Source organism: Haematobia irritans, chromosome 2, assembly GCF_050003625.1.
Source record: "Haematobia irritans isolate KBUSLIRL chromosome 2, ASM5000362v1, whole genome shotgun sequence".
NCBI lineage: Eukaryota > Metazoa > Arthropoda > Insecta > Diptera > Muscidae > Haematobia > Haematobia irritans.
The window spans coordinates 94,217,776-94,240,250 of record NC_134398.1 but is presented as its reverse complement, the minus strand read 5'-3'; the positions used below and the strand labels follow the sequence as shown (position 1 = coordinate 94,240,250).

Below are 22,475 nucleotides of genomic sequence, written 5' to 3'. Positions count from 1 at the left end.
CAATAGGAAATGAAGTTTGCAGGGAATCAATTGTCTCTGACAGGCGTAAAGCCCCACACAATTCAAGGCGTGGAATGGAAATGGCCTTTAACGGAGATACCTAGGATTTTGCGGCAAGTAAACTACTCTTTTATTCAACCGTCGAACTGAACGGACGTGTTTTTTTAATAGTGGATTATTTCATCGTAATAAGTACTTATTACGAATTTCACGTGTGGTGGAAAATCAAACCACCATGCAGCGAAATTCAAAGTCATCCACTGGGTTGCTAACTTCAGGGCCCAGTGGACGGGTATCGACTGAAGTTATGAATTTGGGCAGTGACCAAGAGTCAGGCCCAATTAGTCGACCTGTAGACGGGTCGACAGGTGGCGACACTTCCCAATAAACACAGGATGAGCGTTGTTCAAATGCAACAACTTTTCAGTTTGAGGGTAAATATAATTTTCAACATAAATTCAACTTGACTTGAAATAGCTCATCTTCAATACATCTTCAAATTGTTTGCGAATTACTTCCAATTTGCCAAAATGTTGACGAAATCTTTGAAAAGGTGTTGAAGAAAATATGAGAAAACTTTGACAAAACACTATTCTAAAATGGAACGAAAAGACTATGTGGTTTTCAATACTTATTTGTGCAACGAAGTTCGTGGTCAACTGCAAGAAATAAAAAAAATGGAAAATTTTAGACAAATAACCAAATAGTTTATAAAAATAGGTGAAAATAAAAAATGAAATTAAACTTTAAGGAAGTCACTAAATGTATATATCTTTGCCGAAAACTAAAATTATGGATTCTACGTTCTTGAAAACATTAAAAAGCTTACCGATGAAAAAATGGTGGACAATTAACTGGAACTGCTTCAAATAGTTTATAATAATTGGTACGTCAATATGAAAAATTAAATCAACACTTTAGAGAAGTCACTAAATTTAAATCCCTTTGCAGAAAACTAAAATCTTTGGATGCTACATTCTTGCAAACATAAAGAAGCTGACCAATGAAAAATGAGTGGCTTATCGACAAGAAAAAGTTTCCAGAAACATTAAAAGTGCAATCAATTAAAATTGTTAAAAACAACAAATTGTTGAAATCAACAACTTCTGGATGAAAATGTACATCACATCGTCAGCTATTACACATCACATCATATGCTATTATCAGTTTAAAATTGATATTTTGTGAATTCCTTCTGCTGGAAATCAATTCTAACACGCGGTCCAGTACGTTCCTAATTTCAAATTGCGCGCACGTTAATAAATTTTAATGCTGTTTTATGACACCAAAAGGAAGGAAATCGAATTATCAATGCAAAAGTGTTTCTAATAATGTTTAAGATATTTAAAGTTTTGTTGTTTGTTTTTTTTTTCTTATTTGTTGATATGTTTAATAAGATTATTATTTATCAATTGGTATTGTAGTGTATTATGTAGTGTAGTGTATTAATATATATTTGATTTTGATGAAAATGAATATATTATGCAAAATTCATAGAATTTTGGCATTGACAATTTGAAGTGGGGTTATCATTCATACAAATTTAGGTTGAAAAGTATTTGCAACGATGTTAATTTTACATTTGACACGCATCGAAAATTGTTTGACAAATTATTGAGTAGCGATGCATTTCAATTTGAGGATAACACTTGAGATATTATTGCTAATGTGTTGAATTTCACTGTTGAGGGTAATGTCTGTTTTTTGTTGAGAACGCGATTTTCTCAACAATTTCCCAACTTTAATATTACCCTAATCCTTTGAAAAATTGTTGAAATTTAGCATTTTTCAAACGTTGGGTTTTATTGGGTTTGGCAAGTCGAACCTTTTCTAAGGTAACGACATCAAAAGGAGGTAATACCTCAAGAAAGAGTTTCAAAGAACACAGAAATGCTTTGTTTATCCTAAAGAAATTAGGATCTGTCGACCCAAGCACGTTGTCGGCTACGCAAAGCGATTCCTTAAAATGGGCTCAAGGAATTCTTGAAGCTGGAAAAAGGGAACGATCACCGGATGAACTGCCATCCTCTAAACGGGATCAAAGATCGTTTGCCTCAGTTGCAAAAGAGAGCCTTGTGATGGCTATCATTAATAAAGGAGCATTGGACGGTATGCTTCCAAAGCAAATATGTGGGGAAATTGAGAACGCGATGTCTGGCGTCTACTCAGAAGTGCGAAAAAAGTTTCCCGGACCAAGTCCTCGACGTCAAGATGCTGGAAGGTATCACGGACGATATGAGCTAATAGCATTTGCGGACCAGAGGTGTATGGATTGCTTTAAAGCGGCTTTGATGCTAATTGGTGAAGTTTGGGAAGGAGCCGCTTTGGAGTTAGTCGATAAAAAAGACATACCGGCTAAACCTAGAGCACATGCATGGATACCTGCAAACCCTCCTGATCCTGAGTCGATACTAAACAGACTAAAGGAATGTAACCCAGATCTTCCAACCGCCGATTGGAAGGTTGGTCGTTTGGATGAGGTGGATGGACCAAGACGACATGGGGTGTTTATATTGAACATTGAGTCGCTGCCACATCTAGCCCAGACCCAAGGACGTGTAAGTTATGGCTTTCATGATATCCATATGAAGGTATACAAAAGCGATCAGCCAAAGGATTCCGAAACGGACAAGCCTCCGGTAGAGAAGGAGACATAAAAACTGCAGACATTGATGATTAATGCGGGAAGTTCCTACAGGCTGTATATATATCTGTGAAGAGGAAGCCCTTGATGACTCAATTGAAGCGGCTGATGCGACGGTGGTTGAAAATTTGGATGGTTCTACGGTTCCTCCAGATAAATCTTCACCATTGTAATTCCGCTTGTGCTGCCTTAAAAGTTCTCCTGATGAAAAGAGACATAGATATAGTTCTTATTCTTTTGAGTTTGTCTCTATGAAATCCTGGAAAAGAATAAACGTTTATCACAAAAAGTATATACTTTTCTTCCAAATACACTTCCTTACAGCGAAAAGCAAATGAGAAACGAACTCTGTTTGTCTACAATTTCGTTTGGGAGGAAAGAATTATTTTTTGCGTGTAAAATCCCTTGGAACCATGTTCCCTCAAAACAAAATGCCGCAGATATTATATCTCGTGGATGTTTCACTAATGAATTAAGTTCAACAATGTGGTTTACTGGCCCTGATTTTTTACAAAAACAAGAGAGTGAATGGCCCTCAATAAAAGATATTTTAGTCTAACTTCCTCATGAAGAAATGAGATGATTTTCGTTAAAAACTACAATCGTCATCGAATCTGAAATTCAAAATCTTATATGCCAACAATCTTCGTATATCAGAATTCTTCGCATCGTCGTCTATATTTTTCGTACTTTTGATCCATCATATAGACAGTTAACCATATCAGCTAATGAATTACAGCAAGCCTTTTGGAGGATTGTACATGACAATCAGAGAACATCATACCCAGATGAAATTAATGCGATTAAAGCCGGAAGGGATGTTCAACCGCATTTGCAAAAGCTTTCACCTTTTATACAGGAAATGCAAAATTGGAAAACAACTATACCAGTTATCAGAGTTGGCGGTCGGTTAGCAAATGCGGCATTACCATATGACACCAAATTTCCTGCACTTCTTCCAAAGAATCATTTTACAAATCTCTACGCTGAATATCTTCATAAAAAACATCTACATGCTGGCCCTAAGGCACTCTTAGGGATTCTTCGTCAACATCTATGGGTCGTTAATGGTAGAGATTTGGTTCGAAAAGTAGTTCGTCGTTGCGTACATTGCTGCAAGTTCAAACCCCGACTGTTGCAGCAAGTTCCCTCCGATCGTTTTATGGCTCATCGCCCCCTTTTTATCTCTGGTGTGGATTTTTGTGGCCTTTTCTACACGACTTATCGTATAAGAGGAAACCCCCCTTATAAAACATATGTTGCCATTTTTGTATGCTTTTCTTCAAAAGCAGTTCACAATGAACTTGTCTCTGACTTATCGACTAATACCTTATTTTTGTAAAGTCTATAGATTAAATAATCCTTACAGACTAATTCTATTAGTACATATTTACAAATAACATTATGCATTTGTTGACGAAAATATTAATTTTTCCCAACGAAAACTTCATGGAAAATTCATAAATGTCATCTTTCATATATATCTACAATAATCACCCACAAAATCATCAAACATCAAAAACTTCATCATCGTCTTAAGCATACAAAACTTAATAATCGAGTTTTGTTTACTTTACTTGGCTGTCCACTTGTCTAGTCTGCGTATGCAGATTCATTTGTAGTGAATGCACCCCCTGCCCTCTTCTCTGCAATGCGAATAACCAGCAGCTTGTGCGTCGCCACCCACTCCTGTTGTCAACACTTGCAGTCACTTACCTGCGCACACATTATTGCTTTGCAGAACAACAACATCATATCCGGGAGCGGTGGATGAATAGGTGGATTCATACGCATAATCAAACATACATATGAACGCTAGAATTGCATTGTGCGTATATTTAAAAAGGTTTTCAAAATTGCAATTGTAGTACCTATGTGGTCAATGACTTTAACTTAAAGCCTATTCAAAGCATATGTTTTGTTGAAGTAAAAATGTACATACATATTGATGCAGATTTGTTATATATTTTTCGAGATAATAAGAATAATTTTGTTTAAGGTTTCTTGGTATGAAAATGAATTTAAACTCACTCTCTTCTTGTCTAACCATCAAAGCATAAAGAACATAAGTATCCTCAACATTGTAATAATTTTATAACCCTTTTTTCTTACAGCAAATAAATAAATTGTGTTAATATTTTTTAATAGTGGAAATTTGGTTTTCTTATTTTGCTATACATTTCAATCTACGCAAGTTTTCTCAACAGCATTTAAAAATAGTATTATTTTACGCTTAAGTGTGGTATGATTTTCATATAGGTCCAGTAAGAAGAAATACTTATAAAATTGGGAGAACAGACGAAGTATTGGGTTATTATTCTCATAATTTGACCTAGAACAAGGGATTTTGAGCAGCTGGTAGTTCCGTGACGGCCTCAGAGGAACATTCACAAGGATCAGATACAAAATATAGACACAATCCGTTCGTCCGTGAATAACATTAGACAAGAAACTAATATTTAGCATTGTACGGCGACTCTTTAAAGTTGGGAGTTTGATTATATTCAGCCTGTATTCATAACTAGGAAGGTTACTAGAATTCCACCCATATCAGCGAAGACAGAACAAAAGAAATTGTTTCTGAACCGATTCTATTGAATTGGAATGTATCGCATAATCAGGATCCCAAATTACAGATGCATATTCAAGTATACAGCGCACAAACGAAATATATAACAGTTTTGTTACAACCGGATCAGAGAACTCCTTGCTACACCTTTTGATGAAACCAAGAGTTCCATATGCTTTGTTAATGCTTAATGAGATATGTCGTCGAAAATCCAATCGAGGGTCCAATGTCACTCCAAGGTCTAGTATAGAAATGACAGATTCAAGTTCACGATCGTTCAATACATAGCAAGAGTGCAACAGTTTTATTCTAAAAAATGACATATGTTTACATTTCGATATGTTCAGCTCCATCAGATTTACCTTGCACCACTGAAATAATCTATCTAGATCTTCTTGTAAAATAGTTTGACCAGTATGATCGTTAAAAGAATGAACAATTTTAACATCATCTGCGTACATTAAAACGTTGCACCGAAATATTGATTCCGGTAAATCATTTATAAACAGGTTGAAAAGAATCGGACCACTGTGGCTTCCCTGCGGTACTCCTGAATATACAGCAATGCCTCTAGAAAGCGTATCACGAAATTTAACTTTCTGTGTTCTACCAGTCAAAAAAACCCATAAACTCAAATTTCCGTAGTAAAAGCTTATGATTCACCTTATCAAATGCTTTACGAAGGTCAGTATAAACAACATCAGTTTGTTTGTTTTCTTTGAATCCATAATTTATAAATGAAGTAAACTTCATTAGGTTAGTCACAGTTGATCAAGCACAGTTGATAAAGCAATGTTGACAGTTAGATAAAATTGGTGATACTTGAAAACATTCTTTCCAATCTTTGTCTTAAAAGGTTTATATGTAGACGAGGCATACCACTTCGCTTATACTGTGACAAATGCTAAATTGAAAGAGTTCAAGCAGCGCTATCTTGATGACGACAACATAAAAGCAATCGAGAACATCAGCGCTCACACCGGATTCCAATTTTCCTTTATACCTCCTCGATCGCCACACTTTGGCGGATTATGGAAATCCGCTGTAAGGTCCACAAAAACGCTATTGGTCAAAAACATGTCACAAGCTGGACTTACGTATGAAGAGATGTTTTGACTCTACAACAAAAGTCTAAATGGTACAAGACTTATGACTGCATCGAAGAAGGAAGACTTGTTATCGTTCATGAGGACAACATTCCCCCACAACATTGGCTTCTCGCTCGCATAGTTAAATCAATTCCTGGCCGTGATGGAAAAGTCAGAGTTGTGGACCTCAAAACTACAAAGGGTATTTTTCGAAGATCAATCCACAGGATAGCACCTATACCCACAACCGAAGACAATTTAAAGATGGCTTTCAATGGGGGCAGGATGTCTGGTCAGAACTGCTTCAATAAACTTTACTGAATTTAAAATTTTTATCAGTGTACTATAAAATCCAAATATATTCGATAACCATAATATGAAATGTAATTTGAATTCTGCATCAATAATTTACCGGTAACGGTACCTCTTTTTTTACTTTACATATCATCTTAGTTTCGCTATTATCTTTTGTTTGTAACTCAGAACCTGTTTGAGCATTAAAGTGAAAAGAAGCAAAATCAATCTCTCCGTGTTTTCATTTTAATCACACAGTAATCGTGAAAAATGGCAATGGCGCATAACTTTATACTTATTTTACTGATTTATTTTTGGTTTTAGCGGCTAAACTCGAACTTAGTACTCGCCTTTAAGGTTAGTACTATGTTCAGTTTTCAAGCTGATACCCAACTTAATTTCACGATTACTTTTTTTAATCAAATAATTAAAAAATATTAAACGTTTTACACCGTATACATTGCACTATGGGCGGAAATATCAGTGGGTATGGAATTATAAAGCTTTTAATTAATTTATAATTAAAATTCACGAAAAAAGCCAAACTACGAGTAGATCATTCGAAATTATATTTGGCAATGTGAATCTGAGTTTAACGTCAAATTTCATGTTTTTCAGCGTTACGGAGTAGTTAGAGTCAGAAAAAGCGTGTTCACGTTATGCGGTGTTCACGTTACCACGAGTGCACTGTATATCGATATTTCTTATCAAAATCAAATGTTACCAAGAAAAAGGGAGTAGATTCCCCTTATTCCAGGTGTGTTATAGAGGGGGGAGAATTATAATCCAACTTGGAAAACCACAGAATGTAATCATATATGGAGTTTAATTTATGCTTGCCTATTTTTTTATAACGAAAGTGTCATATCCTTAGAACTTGATGTTGTTAGATTTTAATGGGCTGTATAATTATTGGCTTGAATAATTTCTCACAGGTTTTAATGATTTTAATTTACTCAAGAGAAGCGATGATTTAAATAAAGTTTCTCTACAATACCTTGTAAGGTTTTAAGTGCTGTTAACCAGAAATGACTTTATCTCTGGATGAAATAAAAACGATTAAATTCAAGGATTAAAAAACACAACTTTATTGTTCAGAAAACACATTCGGAATGAAGGAGGCAAAAAAGGTTTTTTTTACAATTCAGGAAGTAAATATGTAATTTAACCCTACATTGGCACGGACATTACCGGACTATGTTGCAGCATTGCAATATAAATAAATGGTAATTAATTGTTAGGTGATATTGGTTTTAATAATACTCGTTATTAAGTATGAAATTCAAATTAAATGTTACAACTTAAAGCGAGTATTAAAGTAAAATATAGTAAATTTTTATGAAAAAATTCACAAAAATTTAAATTCAATGTATCTAAAATCAAGACAATGACGTTAAGACTTGTAGGGTTTGATTTTACTAATTTAGGTTGGGCAGGATCCGGATAAAACCCAGCCGAAGATTGTATTCATTGCTCCTGGAAGTCCTGGAAGTGTTTGGATGTTTCGTAACTATCGAACCATCAACAGATTTCTTGGGGGTTTACTTGCATGGTAATTTCCAACGATGGATAGGGTGGTTGGCGAGAGCAGAGCGTTACGGAACATATGGTATTTTACCTAGCAGCGTCGTTGGCAATTTTAGCTCAGCCACAAGATGTTTGGAGATGTTGCTTGTGGACGAGCAAGTATCCAAGATTGCTCCAGCGTGATGACGTTTCTGCCCAATTTTAACCATTGTGATAGATGGAATTTGGAGATGTTGTAATGGTTGCGATTGAAACTGTCTTGGGAATCGATGTTGTTCGGTGCTGGGTTGGATTCGACGAAGGTACTGTGCCTCGAGGTTCAGATACGGGCTGATCAGAATTTCCACTTTTCTTAGAATTTGAAATATGAAGCAGGAAATGGTGGTTTCCCCCGCTAGAAAAGCAGCCCTTTCTAGAAAAACAGGAACCGGACGAGTGTTGATGAGCCAGACATTTCGGGCAGTATCCATGAAGAATCACCAATCTCAATATTTCAGTTACCTTTTTGGATAAAAACATTTTACATTGACGCAGTCCGTGGGATTCCTTGCGCAGTTTGAAAGAAAATGATTTTTTTTTGATTTTAAATCCTTGTAGATACGATTGTAGATTGGTGCCATACTAGGAAAAAAATGAAAATAATTAATTTTTTATAAAAAAAGGATTTATGATTAACATTGAGGAAGTTGGACGATTTTAACTATAGGACGAGTGATATGACACCCCTTTGTGTAATGATATCGACAACTCTTACCAAATTGTCCTTACCAAAATAAAGCTTGGAAACCCGACCTAGCCTCCACTCGGTAGGAGGAAGGTTATCTTATCTTACCACAACCATGTTCCCAGTTTCAATTTTTGGCTGCGGATTCTTCCACTTGTTACGTTTGTGGAGCTCCTTCAAGTACTCATGTTTCCATCGTGCTGAAAACTGTTGCGAAAGAGCCTTTACTCGACGCCATCGATTGAGAATTGAAAGTCTAGTTTCTGCGTCAATGGATTCAACTGGAGGCAGTAAAGGACCCCCAATTAGAAAATGTCCCGGAGTCAAAGCAACGAGATCTTCAGGGGTTTCGGACTTAGGCGAAATTGGCCCTGAATTAAGGCAGGATTCCATACGGGAGATCCGGCCATTTTTCGGAAATGAGTTTTAAAACTTTTGATCCCGGCTTCCCACAGGCCACCCATATGAGGGGCTCCTGGAGGAATAAAGTGCCAGAAAATATTCCTATCTGAGAATTGTGCCACGACAGCATCAAGAGAGCTGTTTAAAAAAATCTTTTGGCAATGTTTTGGAGGCACATACAAAAGTTTTCCCGTTGTCGGAAAAGAGGTTCAGTGGACATCCTCTTCTGGAAGTAAACCTATGGACACAAGCAACAAATGCTGGGGCGAAAAGTGAACTTGTCAATTCGAGGTGTATAGCCCGAGTCGAAAAACAGATGAAGACTCAGACGTAGCCTTTTGTTATGGTACAAGATCGAGCGGCATAATTTTTTATTTCAAAAGGCCCAGCGAAGTCGAGACCTGTATTTGTGAAGGGCCTGGTGAGAGTTGTTCTCTCGGGTGGAAGGACACCCATTAGTTGGGTTTGTAATTTTTGTTTGGATATAACACACGTCTTGCAATTGTGTATGGTCGTTTTTATTAAATTTTTTGCTTTGGGAACCCAGTACTGAAGCCGAAGCATTCGTAACAACAAGTTATTACCACCATGCAAGGTAATGTTGTGAATAAATTGCACTAAAAGCTTGGTGAAATAACATTTATACGGCAAAATAATTGGATATTGCTCATCGTAACTCAAATCGTTAGAAGAGCTAATGCGGCTTCGAACCTTAATTAAATTATTTTCGTCCCTACAAGACCATAACGATGAAATTGAACTTGATTTTGGAATTGTTTCGTTTTTGGAAAGAGTTTTGTATTCGTTTGGATATTGAAGTTTTTGGGCAATAAGTATTAGGAAATTTCTTACGAAAGATATTTCGCAACTTAAAATAGTGGGAGAACATGGAATATTAGAAATCTTTTTGCATTTCGAAATAAAACGAAAAACGTACGAAAGAACTCGTAGAGCTTTTCATAATGAAGAAAACAAGAACTGGACGGCAATTTTAACCATGAAGGACCATTTAGCCATAGTTCATTATTCATAAACTAGTGATGATAAGCGCCTCGAGACCCAATATCCGCCTTGGAGTCAACGTGAGACCAATGGTTATTATTAACGATATCGGTAATCTTGGAAAATCCGTTTGCCACAAAAGTTTTCCATTGATATGCTGGCTTCTATAACTAAGCCAGGACAATCATTGAATCGGTCCAACAGTATAACTCATAGGATTCAATAGGAAATGAAGTTTGCAGGGAATCAATTGTCTCTGACAGGCGTAAAGCCCCACACAATTCAAGGCGTGGAATGGAAATGGCCTTTAACGGAGATACCTAGGATTTTGCGGCAAGTAAACTACTCTTTTATTCAACCGTCGAACTAAACGGACGTGTTTTTTTAATAGTGAATTATTTCATCTTAATAAGTACTTATTACGAATTTCACGTGTGGTGGAAAATCAAACCACCATGCAGCGAAATTCAAAGTCATCCACTGGGTTGCTAACTTCAGGGCCCAGTGGACGGGTATCGACTGAAGTTATGAATTTGCGCAGTGACCAAGAGTCAGGCCCAATTAGTCGACCTGTAGACGGGTCGACAGGTGGCGACACTTCCCAATAAACACAGGATGAGCGTTTTTCAAATGCAACAACTTTTCAGTTTGAGGGTAAATATAATTTTCAACATAAATTCAACTTGACTTGAAATAGCTCATCTTCAATACATCTTCAAATTGTTTGCGAATTACTTCCAATTTGCCAAAATGTTGACGAAATCTTTGAAAAGGTGTTGAAGAAAATATGAGAAAACTTTGACAAAACACTATTCTAAAATGGAACGAAAAGACTATGTGGTTTTCAATACTTATTTGTGCAACGAAGTTCGTGGTCAACTGCAAGAAATAAAAAAATGGAAAATTTTAGACAAATAACCAAATAGTTTATAAAAATAGGTAAGTGAAAATAAAAAATGAAATTAAACTTTAAGGAAGTCACTAAATGTATATATCTTTGCCGAAAACTAAAATTATGGATTCTACGTTCTTGAAAACATTAAAAAGCTTACCGATGAAAAAATGGTGGACAATTAACTGGAACTGCTTCAAATAGTTTATAATAATTGGTACGTCAATATGAAAAATTAAATCAACACTTTAGAGAAGTCACTAAATTTAAATCCCTTTGCAGAAAACTTAAATCTTTGGATGCTACATTCTTGCAAACATAAAGAAGCTGACCAATGAAAAATGAGTGGCTTATCGACAAGAAAAAGTTTCCAGAAACATTAAAAGTGCAATCAATTAAAATTGTTAAAAACAACAAATTGTTGAAATCAACAACTTCTGGATGAAAATGTACATCACATCGTCAGCTATTACACATCACATCATATGCTATTATCAGTTTAAAATTGATATTTTGTGAATTCCTTCTGCTGGAAATCAATTCTAACACGCGGTCCAGTACGTTCCTAATTTCAAATTGCGCGCACGTTAATAAATTTTAATGCTGTTTTATGACACCAAAAGGAAGGAAATCGAATTATCAATGCAAAAGTGTTTCTAATAATGTTTAAGATATTTAAAGTTTTGTTGTTTGTTTTTTTTTTCTTATTTGTTGATATGTTTAATAAGATTATTATTTATCAATTGGTATTGTTACGTTTTTATATTTAGGCGTTTTTAATTACCCGACAATTAAAACACAGTTCTTTTAAATAACGACAATCTACAATTTATTTACTATGACTTCACACTTTACAATTCGTTCACACTGAAGTTATTCGTTTGACGCTTTAATTAAGACTCACTCGTTAGCAGCATGCGAGCGCTTTTATATATGACGGTGTGGCAATTCGAGAACATTCTGGTAGCACTACAATATTCTGGCAACGCCAGAACATTCTTAGACAATGATAGAAGGATCTACGACCATTAAGTCATTCATCTGGTGGCTGCCAAACACATACACACTCACATAGATATGCGCTCGCATTACTACAAGAACAAAAACAATGACAATATACAATGAGATGAAATGAGAATGCAAAATAACAAAACAAAGGGGTTGTTATCAAAGAGAGTGAGAACTTACATGAAAATAAGCAAACAAAAGAACATAAAAGAAATTCAGGAAAGTGCTAGAAAATGAATAGATGATTCCAACAAGTTATAACGAAATTTTATCGTTACAATTTGAAATTTAAATTAACGGAAACTAATTTAAATAAACTTAAACTATAATTATCAAATTCGTAACACTGCCTCCCGCTTAAGCCTGTTCGTCCCGAACAGGCACAGAACCTGTTCCGTAAGGAGCCAATCGTTCCAGATGTACAACTTTCATCTTTGATCTAGGGCTGTCGTCCTTCTGAATCCGGTATACAACATCATTGATCTTCTTGATGACTTTGTATGGGCCTTCCCACTGTGTTTGCAGTTTGGGACACAGTCCTTTCTTTCGTTGCGGGTTAAATAGCAGAACCAATTCTTCTTCTTGGAAGCCCTCAGTATTTACAGCACGATCGTATCTCGCCTTCATTCTGTTGCTGACCATTTTTATTTTGTTGCGCACTGATTCGTGAACTTCTCCGAAAGTGTTTGGGATGTCGTTTCTGTTTTCTTCCATGGCGAGCTCATAAGGTTTAGCGCCGAATATCAGATCTCCAGGCAACTTTAACTCAGTTCCGAATAGAACATTGGCCGGTGTTCGAGAGGTGGAATCATGAATGGCAGATCTATAGGACAGCAAAAACTTTGGTATATGCTCGTCCCAGTCCCTCTGGCCGTTGTCCACCACTTTTCGAAGATGTTCCTCCAGGGTGCGATTGAACCTTTCTACCATGCCATCGGATTGTGGATGTAATGGCGTAGTCCTCGTTTTCTTGATACCAAGGGATTCACACATCTCTTTGAATATGGCCGATTCAAAATTTCTTCCCTGGTCTGAGTGAATCTCGGACGGCACACCGTAGCGACATATCCAGTTTTTGTTGACCACATCCACAATCGTTTTTGCCTCTTGGTTTGGAATTGCATACACCTCCGGCCATTTGCTGAAGTAATCCATGACCACAAGGACATAACGGTTTCCAGAATCACTTACTGGGAAAGGGCCTGCCACGTCCATTGCTATTCTTTCAAACGGGGCTCCAGGTCTATACTCTTGCATAGGACCTCGACTTTTCCTTGTTGGACCTTTCGCCTTCATGCACTTCTCGCAATTGGCTACCCATTCAGCAATTGATTTCTGGCATCCAACCCAGTAGAATCGTTGCTTCACTTTCTCGGCGGTTTTGGTTATTCCCAGATGACCTCCACTGGGACCATTATGGAACTCCGCCAAAACGTCTCTTATTTTGGAATCTGGAACGATGATCAAATTTCGGCTGCTCTTGCCATCTTCGCTTTCCCATTTACGTTGCAGGGATCCATTGACCAGAACTAAACTATCCCATTGAGCCCAGTATGCTTTAATCAGTGGACTTTCGGCTGCGATGTCTTTCTTGCTGGGTTTCTTATTTTCTTGTTTTGCCGAAATAATTTTTCTCAGAATGGGATCTTTACGTTGCTCTGTTGACCAGTCTGTGCCAGATTCGATGTGTAGCTGCCTGACATTTACAACTGTCTCCTTTGGTTCAGCCTTTGAGTAGCGTCCGTTTTCTACATTGCAATGCCGTCGTGACAAGGCTTGATGAATAACTTGTTTGCCACCTTTTCTATTATCCGCAAAATTTGAATTTGAGTCGCTTGGCTTTGTGGTCGGCTTCTTCTGACTATTGTTTAATGGAGATGGCGAGATTGACCCCGACGTTTTACGCCACGCTTTACATTCCCTGGAAAGATGTCCAGCCTTATCACAGTTATAGCATTTTATTCTAGATTTATTTGCCTGCTGCTTCATTTCTTGCATTATCTGCTTTAGAGCCTCTTTTACCAATTCAATGACCGATTTCGATTCTTCACACTCGGTCTCTACTCTGCGTACTTTGTGAATTTGAGGCCGTGCCAGCAATCTCGCAGTCTCTTGTACAAGTGCAAATGTCACTGTTTCTGTGAATGTAGCTTTTTGTGCGGCATATGTTGCACATTTTATGTCTGGGTCTCGAATGCCATTCACAAAGGTCTCAATTTTGATGCGGTCCACAAGTGGGTGACTCTCTCCTGGGTATGCCAAAAGCACCAACCGCTCAACCTCTGTTGCAAAGTCTTGTAGAGTCTCATTTGACTTCTGGACTCTTCCTCTTAATTCCATTCTGAAGATGTCTTGCTTATGTTCTCCGCCGTACTTACGTTGAAGTGCCGCTATTACTTCATTATAATTATTTCTAGAGGCAGCGGGAATGCTTTGTATCACATCAGCGGCGTTGCCCTTTAATGCCAATAGAAGTTCAATTGCTTTGTCATTGTCGTTCCATAAATTTCTAGAAGCAACCATTTCAAATTGGAATTTGAATACATCAAATGAAGTTGAGCCATCGAAAACAGGAGGTTTGGTTTTTGAGCCCTCGATGACGCGCACTGGTCCACCTTTAATTTCCAGCTCTGACATTTTTCTTTCAATGTGTAGAAACTTCTCATCATGAACCATAATTTTCTCATCCACAGAAATAATCTTCTTATCCAGCTCCCCAATTTGGCTTTCGATATGGTCCACACGTTTTCTCATGCCTTCAGCAATTTGTTGAAGATTCTCATGTAGAATTCTAGAATTTTCGTCCATCTTTTTTGAATTTTCGTCGAATTTTTCTTCCAATTTTCTAGAATTAGCTTCCATCATTTTTCTAGAATTCTCTTGCATTTTTAGAGAATTTTCTTCCATCATTTTGCTCAAAATATTGACCATCGATGTGTAATCAACAACATTAGAAGCTACAGATGGAGTTTCCAAGGCGCTGGCTACTACTGATTCGTCAAGATCTTCCTTATAATCGAACTCATGTGTTTCGATATCAATACTGCGCCGCTCGAACTCTTCCAGTAGTCGCTTTTGTAATTGAGCCTTGTTTCCTGTTGTCGGCAGCTCCAGTTTGCTCAATTCCTTTTTTAAGTCTTCCACACGAAGCTCATTAAACTTCATTGTAGATTTTTTTTTCCATTATCCCACTTCTGACACCAGTTGTTACGTTTTTATATTTAGGCGTTTTTAATTACCCGACAATTAAAACACAGTTCTTTTAAATAACGACAATCTACAATTTATTTACTATGACTTCACACTTTACAATTCGTTCACACTGAAGTTATTCGTTTGACGCTTTAATTAAGACTCACTCGTTAGCAGCATGCGAGCGCTTTTATATATGACGGTGTGGCAATTCGAGAACATTCTGGTAGCACTACAATATTCTGGCAACGCCAGAACATTCTTAGACAATGATAGAAGGATCTACGACCATTAAGTCATTCATCTGGTGGCTGCCAAACACATACACACTCACATAGATATGCGCTCGCATTACTACAAGAACAAAAACAATGACAATATACAATGAGATGAAATGAGAATGCAAAATAACAAAACAAAGGGGTTGTTATCAAAGAGAGTGAGAACTTACATGAAAATAAGCAAACAAAAGAACATAAAAGAAATTCAGGAAAGTGCTAGAAAATGAATAGATGATTCCAACAAGTTATAACGAAATTTTATCGTTACAATTTGAAATTTAAATTAACGGAAACTAATTTAAATAAACTTAAACTATAATTATCAAATTCGTAACAGTATTGTAGTGTATTATGTAGTGTAGTGTATTAATATATATTTGATTTTGATGAAAATGAATATATTATGCAAAATTCATAGAATTTTGGCATTGACAATTTGAAGTGGGGTTATCATTCATACAAATTTAGGTTGAAAAGTATTTGCAACGATGTTAATTTTACATTTGACACGCATCGAAAATTGTTTGACAAATTATTGAGTAGCGATGCATTTCAATTTGAGGATAACACTTGAGATATTATTGCTAATGTGTTGAATTTCACTGTTGAGGGTAATGTCTGTTTTTTGTTGAGAACGCGATTTTCTCAACAATTTCCCAACTTGAATATTACCCTAATCCTTTGAAAAATTGTTGAAATTTAGCATTTTTCAAACGTTGGGTTTTATTGGGTTTGGCAAGTCGAACCTTTTCTAAGGTAACGACATCAAAAGGAGGTAATCCCTCAAGAAAGAGTTTCAAAGAACGCAGAAATGCTTTGTTTATTCTAAAGAAATTAAGATCTGTCGACCCAAGCACGTTGTCGGCTACGCAAAGCGATTCCTTAAAATGGGCTCAAGGAATTCTTGAAGCTGGAAAAAGGGAACGATCACCGGATGAACTGCCATCCTCTAAACGGGATCAAAGATCTTTGCCTCAGTTGCAAAAGAGAGCCTTGTGATGGCTATCATTAATAAAGGTGCATTGGACGGTATGCTTCCAAAGCAAAAATGTGGGGAAATTGAGAACGCGATGTCTGGCGTCTACTCAGAAGTGCGAAATAAGTTTCCCGGACCAAGTCCTCGACCTCAAGATGCTGGAAGGTATCACGGACGATATAAGCTAATAGCATTTGCGGACCAGATGTGTATGGATTGCTTTAAAGCGGCTTTGATGCTAATTGGTGAAGTTTGGGAAGGAGCCGCTTTGGAGTTAGTCGATAAAAAAGACATACCGGCTAAACCTAGAGCACATGCATGGATACCTGCAAACCCTCCTGATCCTGAGTCGATACTAAACAGACTAAAGGAATGTAACCCAGATCTTCCAACCGCCGATTGGAAGGTTGGTCGTTTGGATGAGGTGGATGGACCAAGACGACATGGGGTGTTTATATTGAACATTGAGTCGCTGCCACATCTAGCCCAGACCCAAGGACGTGTAAGTTATGGCTTTCATGATATCCATATGAAGGTATACAAAAGCGATCAGCCAAAGGATTCCGAAACGGACAAGCCTCCGGTAGAGAAGGAGACATAAAAACTGCAGACATTGACGATTAATGCGGGAAGCCCTTGATGACTCAATTGAAGCGGCTGATGCAACGGTGGTTGAAAATTTGGATGGTTCTACGGTTCCTCCAGATAAATCTTCACCATTGTAATTCCGCTTGTGCTGCCTTAAAAGTTCTCCTGATGAAAAGAGACATAGATATAGTTCTTATTCAAGAACCATACATACATAAGACTAAGATCTGTGAATTAAACTTTTGCATAATACCGGTAATGATAAAAAACGAGCATATATAATTGCTAAGAACGAACTAAACTTGTTTCTGCTTCCTTCATTAAGCAATGCAGACACTGTCGTAGCCAGTCTAGAGATATCCAAAAGCAAATATTGGGTATCTTCGGTCTACATGGGATATGATAGGGAGATGCCACCCTATGCCGTTAAGAACTTAGTGGAGGAGTCACTAAAAACAAAGACAAAACTCATTATGGGATGCGATGCAAATGCACATCATAGTATTTGGGGAAGTAGTGATACTAATGCAAGGGGAGAGTCGCTAATAGAGTTTATTTTGCGTACTAACCTGGTAGTTTGCAATAAGGGAGATGCACCAACCTTCGTCAACAGAAACAGGCAAGAGGTTTTTGACGTCACGTTGACCTCTACGGAACTGAATGATAAGATATCTGAGTGGCAAGTTTTGAGGGAACATAGCTTCTCAGATCATCGCTACATCAGTTTTGAGATTGGCTGTTCGTACTTCAAAGACCATATTTCCGCCAAATGTTAGGAAATCTGATTGGAATAGGTATAGGGAATCGTTCAATTTGATGATACCGGAAATGCCAGAGACAAATATGAGCACTGTGCAAGATATCGAACACGCAGTGGAGCGGATTACTAAGGCCTTCAACATGGCACTGAAAGCTGCTTGCCCTAGAGGAAAGCCAAGGGGAACAAATCGGCCGCCATGGTGATCTACAGAGTTAAGTAATATGAGGAAATATTGCAGGAAGCTCTTTAACAAAGCAAAGTCCACCAGAGCTCCTGAGAATTGGGATGCTTACAAGAAGAATCTGAAAGAATACAAGCGAGAACTGAGAAAGGCTCAGCATAACTCTTGGAATGATTACTGCAGCAGTATTGAGATTACGTCCGAGGCTTCCAGACTACGGAAGGTACTAGCATCCACTAACTCCGCTCCAGGTTTCATTAAAACATCGGAGGGCAATTGGACAACGTCCAGTGAGGAGACGCTGGAGGTACTATTGGACACACATTTTCCTGGAAATCAGACGGTGGCGGTGCCACAGGGGCTCGGCGCTAAATAGCTTTGGACCATTCAAATCCTCCGGACCTGATGGAATTACTCCGGCGGAGTTACAAGCAGTGACTGACAGAATTATCCTCTGGTTGTCGGCGATATATATAGGATGTATCAACTTAGCATATATCCCAGGAAAGTGGAGGGAAACAAAAGTCTTTTTCATACCTAAAGCGGGAAAAGCCTCTCACTCGAGTGTGAAGGATTTCCGACCAATCAGCTTATCCTCATTCCTACTTAAGACTATGGAGAGGATGATAGACATTTATCTTAGAACTAGCGTCGATTCAAGTTTGCTCTCGAAACACAGCATGCATACTCGAAGGGCAGGTCTACTGAGACCGCTTTGCATGAACTAGTCAGCTTTATCGAAAGCTCACTATCTGTCAATGAATACACAATCGTGGAGTTTCTAGACATCGAGGGGGCATTCAATAACGTCCATCCGAGCTCGATATTAAATGGACTGGCAACTCTGAATGTTGATCCAGGAATACTTAGGCTGCTAGACGAACTGCTAATGAGGAGACGTATTTCAGCCACACCAGGACAAGGAAACATGCAAAGGTATGTGAACAAAGGCACTCCCCAAGGAGGAGTTCTATCACATCTTCTTTGGAATGTTGCTATAAACAACCTTCTGATTTCCCTAGAAAAAGAAAGGATAAAAGTGGTGGCATACGCAGACGATGTGGCCCTAGCAGTCAGGGGAAAATTCCGATCCACAAACACAGCTGTTATACAAAGAGCCCTCCGGATGACTGAGAAATGGGCGAAAGACAATGGTCTTGGGGTAAAACCTGCCAAGACAGAATTAGTCATGTACTGCAAAGATCGCAAAACTCCCACGGTTAGACCCATATCCTTAGGGGGTATTGAAATTCCCTTTGGTGATTGTGCAAAATACCTTGGCGTTATTCTGGACAGGAAACTGAACTTTAGGCTTAATATTGAAGAAATGGCGAGGAAAGCCACGATAGCTTGCAAGAAGGCAATAGGAAAAAAGTGGGGACTAAAACCGAAAATTGTACATTGGCTATACACGGCAGTGGTTAGACCTATAATGCTATATGGTGTTGTAGTCTGGTTCAGCGTATGGCGTGCTTGTGTATCTCAGGCGCATTCAGTAAAGCTGAGTACTTTATTCACTTTTCAAGCTGAAAATCAGCTTGTTTTGCACGGTTAATTTTTTTAATTAATTAATTTAGAAATATAAAATTATTTGCAAACAATTCCTTTGATCTTTTCCATCCTATATTTGGCAAGACTTGATCAAAATATAATCGTCTTCATAAATATATTTGTACTTTTAATTTAGTGTTTTGGTGAAAAAGCCGAACATAGTACTCACCTTAAGACAGGAACAGATTCCATTAATGTCATGCCGCATCTATTGCCTTTAGACATTTTGGCCAAACAGTCAGCTGCAACAACGGCTGTGCGGTTGCGCGAGCTATCGCTGTGGTCGGAAAAAATGTACGGCCACAGTTCGGTCCTCAAAATAATGCCAGATGTGCCTAACGTAGTGGATTACACTCTGCCGAAACCACTTTTCGACAAAAAGTTTGAAACTCTAATTCCCAACAATGAGGCGTGGTGTACACAGACCCCGGGGAATAAAAGATATATAAATTTCTACACTGATGGCTCCAAATTGGATGGACAAGTGGGTTTCGGAGTATATTCTAAAGATCTGGAACTTCGAATATCGAAAAGATTACCTACTTGCCGCTCCTAAAGGACTTTCAATTCGGATGTAAATAACAGCCGCATATGCCCTCTCGGATGCATCGCAAAATCCGTGTATTTGGACTTCACATCCTGGCGCATATCCTACCCACCCAGGAATTTGGATTTCCCCTATATTGGAATACGTTTCTACGAATCGATTCCAGGACTCTAAAATTTGAGAATTCAAACTATCGTCCCAATCAATTCTCGAAACCCAAATGTCTCTCATTAGTAATTTAGCAAGGAGTATGTAAGGACACAGCCATCCTGCCGGATCAAAAAGCTTTGAAACATTTAAAGACTTCGCGGAAAAGTAAAAGTGGTCTAATCTGGCATTCCACCGTACGCCTAAGGTTTTTGCCATATTGCAGTAATCAAATTCAAGAAATTCATTATTTAATAAATGCTCTTTGGGAATAGAGCGGAGAAATACTTTTGAATTTGACGTCCATTTTCGTAGTGGGAATCCTGCAGAATTTAATGCAGAAATTAATTCATCTTTTATGGGAATGGAAGAAGTGACATCAAGACTACCCGCCAAGACATCATCTACATACATGCACGAATGCAAAACATCACTAGCTAAAGGATATATATCCTTAACGTCTACTGCCAATTGTTGAATTGTACGCAAAGCCTGATATGACGCACAATTAACACCAAAAGTTACTGTCTGTAACTCATATTCGGAAATATCGGATTCAGTAGAACTGCGATATAGAATTTTTTTGAAATTGGGTCTGTTGAGGATTGATAAGTATCTGACGATACATTTTTTCTATATCGCTATTAAAAACGACTTTATAGGATCGCCATTGAAGCAGCAAATTGACCAAATCATTTTGAAGTGATGAATCATAATCACATGAAGCATTGAACACTACACCAACTTTTGTTGTGCTGTTCTCTGGACGGATAACAGCGTAATGAGGCATGTAATAACAATATTCACAATCAATATTTGGGATTGATTTTACCTTCCTCATATGACTTAATTCAATGTACTGCACTGAGGATTTTTAAATATTGATCGTTCAGATCTCTGTTTTTTGAAAGTCGACTCTTATTTCGGAGAAATTGGGCGAGAGCTATCCCTTTTGGTTGACCAAGTTTTAAAGACTTTTAAAATTCTTCCTTAAAGGGCAGAGTTAACAAGTATCTTCCGGAAGAGTTACGTTTTGTGGTCTTTTCGAAGTTATCTTCGCATAATTTTTCAGAAATTGTTGTTTTTTCTTAGGAAAGTCTTCCACCTCCCAAACTTTTAAAATTTGTTGGTCCAAACTGAAATTATTATGGTAAGAAACTGTTGCACGGAACGATTGAACTGCAGTGATGGGTATAGGCCCTGAAAGTACCCATCCAAAACCTGTCTCTTGTGCCATATGAGTTCCACAAACCCCAGTAAGAAATCCTGTCAGCATGAATGCTGGTATAAAAACGGAACTGAATAAAATATCAATGTATGACGATTTATAAAATTCTGGATCAGCTAATTGGATGTTTGGCACATCCATGAACATATGTGGATTTGCAGGGAATGTTGGCAAAGAGGATGTGAGTTTCGGAATGACAATGGCAGTAGCATCGATAAGAATATTTGGTTGGATATGAGATGAAATCTTTAAACTACAAGACCGACTAGACCAAGCAGAAATGGACCCATTCAAGCCCGAAATCTCGGTAGTTATAACATTACATTCAAGTTTCATTAAATTGAAAGAGTTTTGAGACACGAATGTTGCTTCCGATCCCGTATCGAATAACGCTCTGGCTTTAAAATGTCCCCATTATGGATAATATCGACGATAGCTGTTCTCAAAAGAAAATTTTTTGAACCCGTAGCTGCACAGGACTGAATTTGATTTATTGGAGAATTGGAATTGTAATTGGATTGATCTGTGGATGTATCAGAGTGGGATGTAGATGGACCAGAAGCGGATTGATCCGAAACTGAATTAAAATTATTTTGACCAGGGTTGGGACTTTGCTGGTGGAGATAAATATGATGTCTTTTGTTGCAATGCATGCAACTGTATCGACTTTTGACCTTGACGATATGGCTTTGGGAAAAGCAATTCATACAAAGCTTGAGTCTGTTTATACTGGAAAGTCTGTCGTTAAGACACATAGCTATAAATTTAGGACACAATCTTATTGTATGATACTCTTTCGGACACAATTTACAGGATGGAATATGAACGCCGTTTTGGAATGAATTTACCTTTTTGGACTCTGACTCTTTTGAAG

General features: G+C 37.7%; 2 protein-coding genes across 2 annotated transcripts; both read right to left on the bottom strand.

Moving 5' to 3' along the window:
• Positions 1–9,572: 9,572 nt before the first annotated feature.
• LOC142224790 (uncharacterized) lies at positions 9,573–19,904 on the bottom strand. Its single transcript, XM_075294577.1, has 2 exons — positions 19,849–19,904; positions 9,573–10,116 (listed from the first exon to the last, which is right to left on the bottom strand). Exons 1-2 carry the CDS (start codon positions 19,902–19,904, stop codon positions 9,573–9,575), a joined length of 600 nt encoding a protein of 199 aa, XP_075150692.1.
• A 310-nt stretch (positions 19,905–20,214) lies between these two features.
• LOC142224789 (uncharacterized) lies at positions 20,215–21,163 on the bottom strand. The gene is made up of 2 exons (XM_075294576.1): positions 21,000–21,163; positions 20,215–20,938 (listed from the first exon to the last, which is right to left on the bottom strand). Exons 1-2 carry the CDS (start codon positions 21,161–21,163, stop codon positions 20,215–20,217), a joined length of 888 nt encoding a protein of 295 aa, XP_075150691.1.
• Between the last annotated feature and the right edge of the window lie 1,312 nt (positions 21,164–22,475).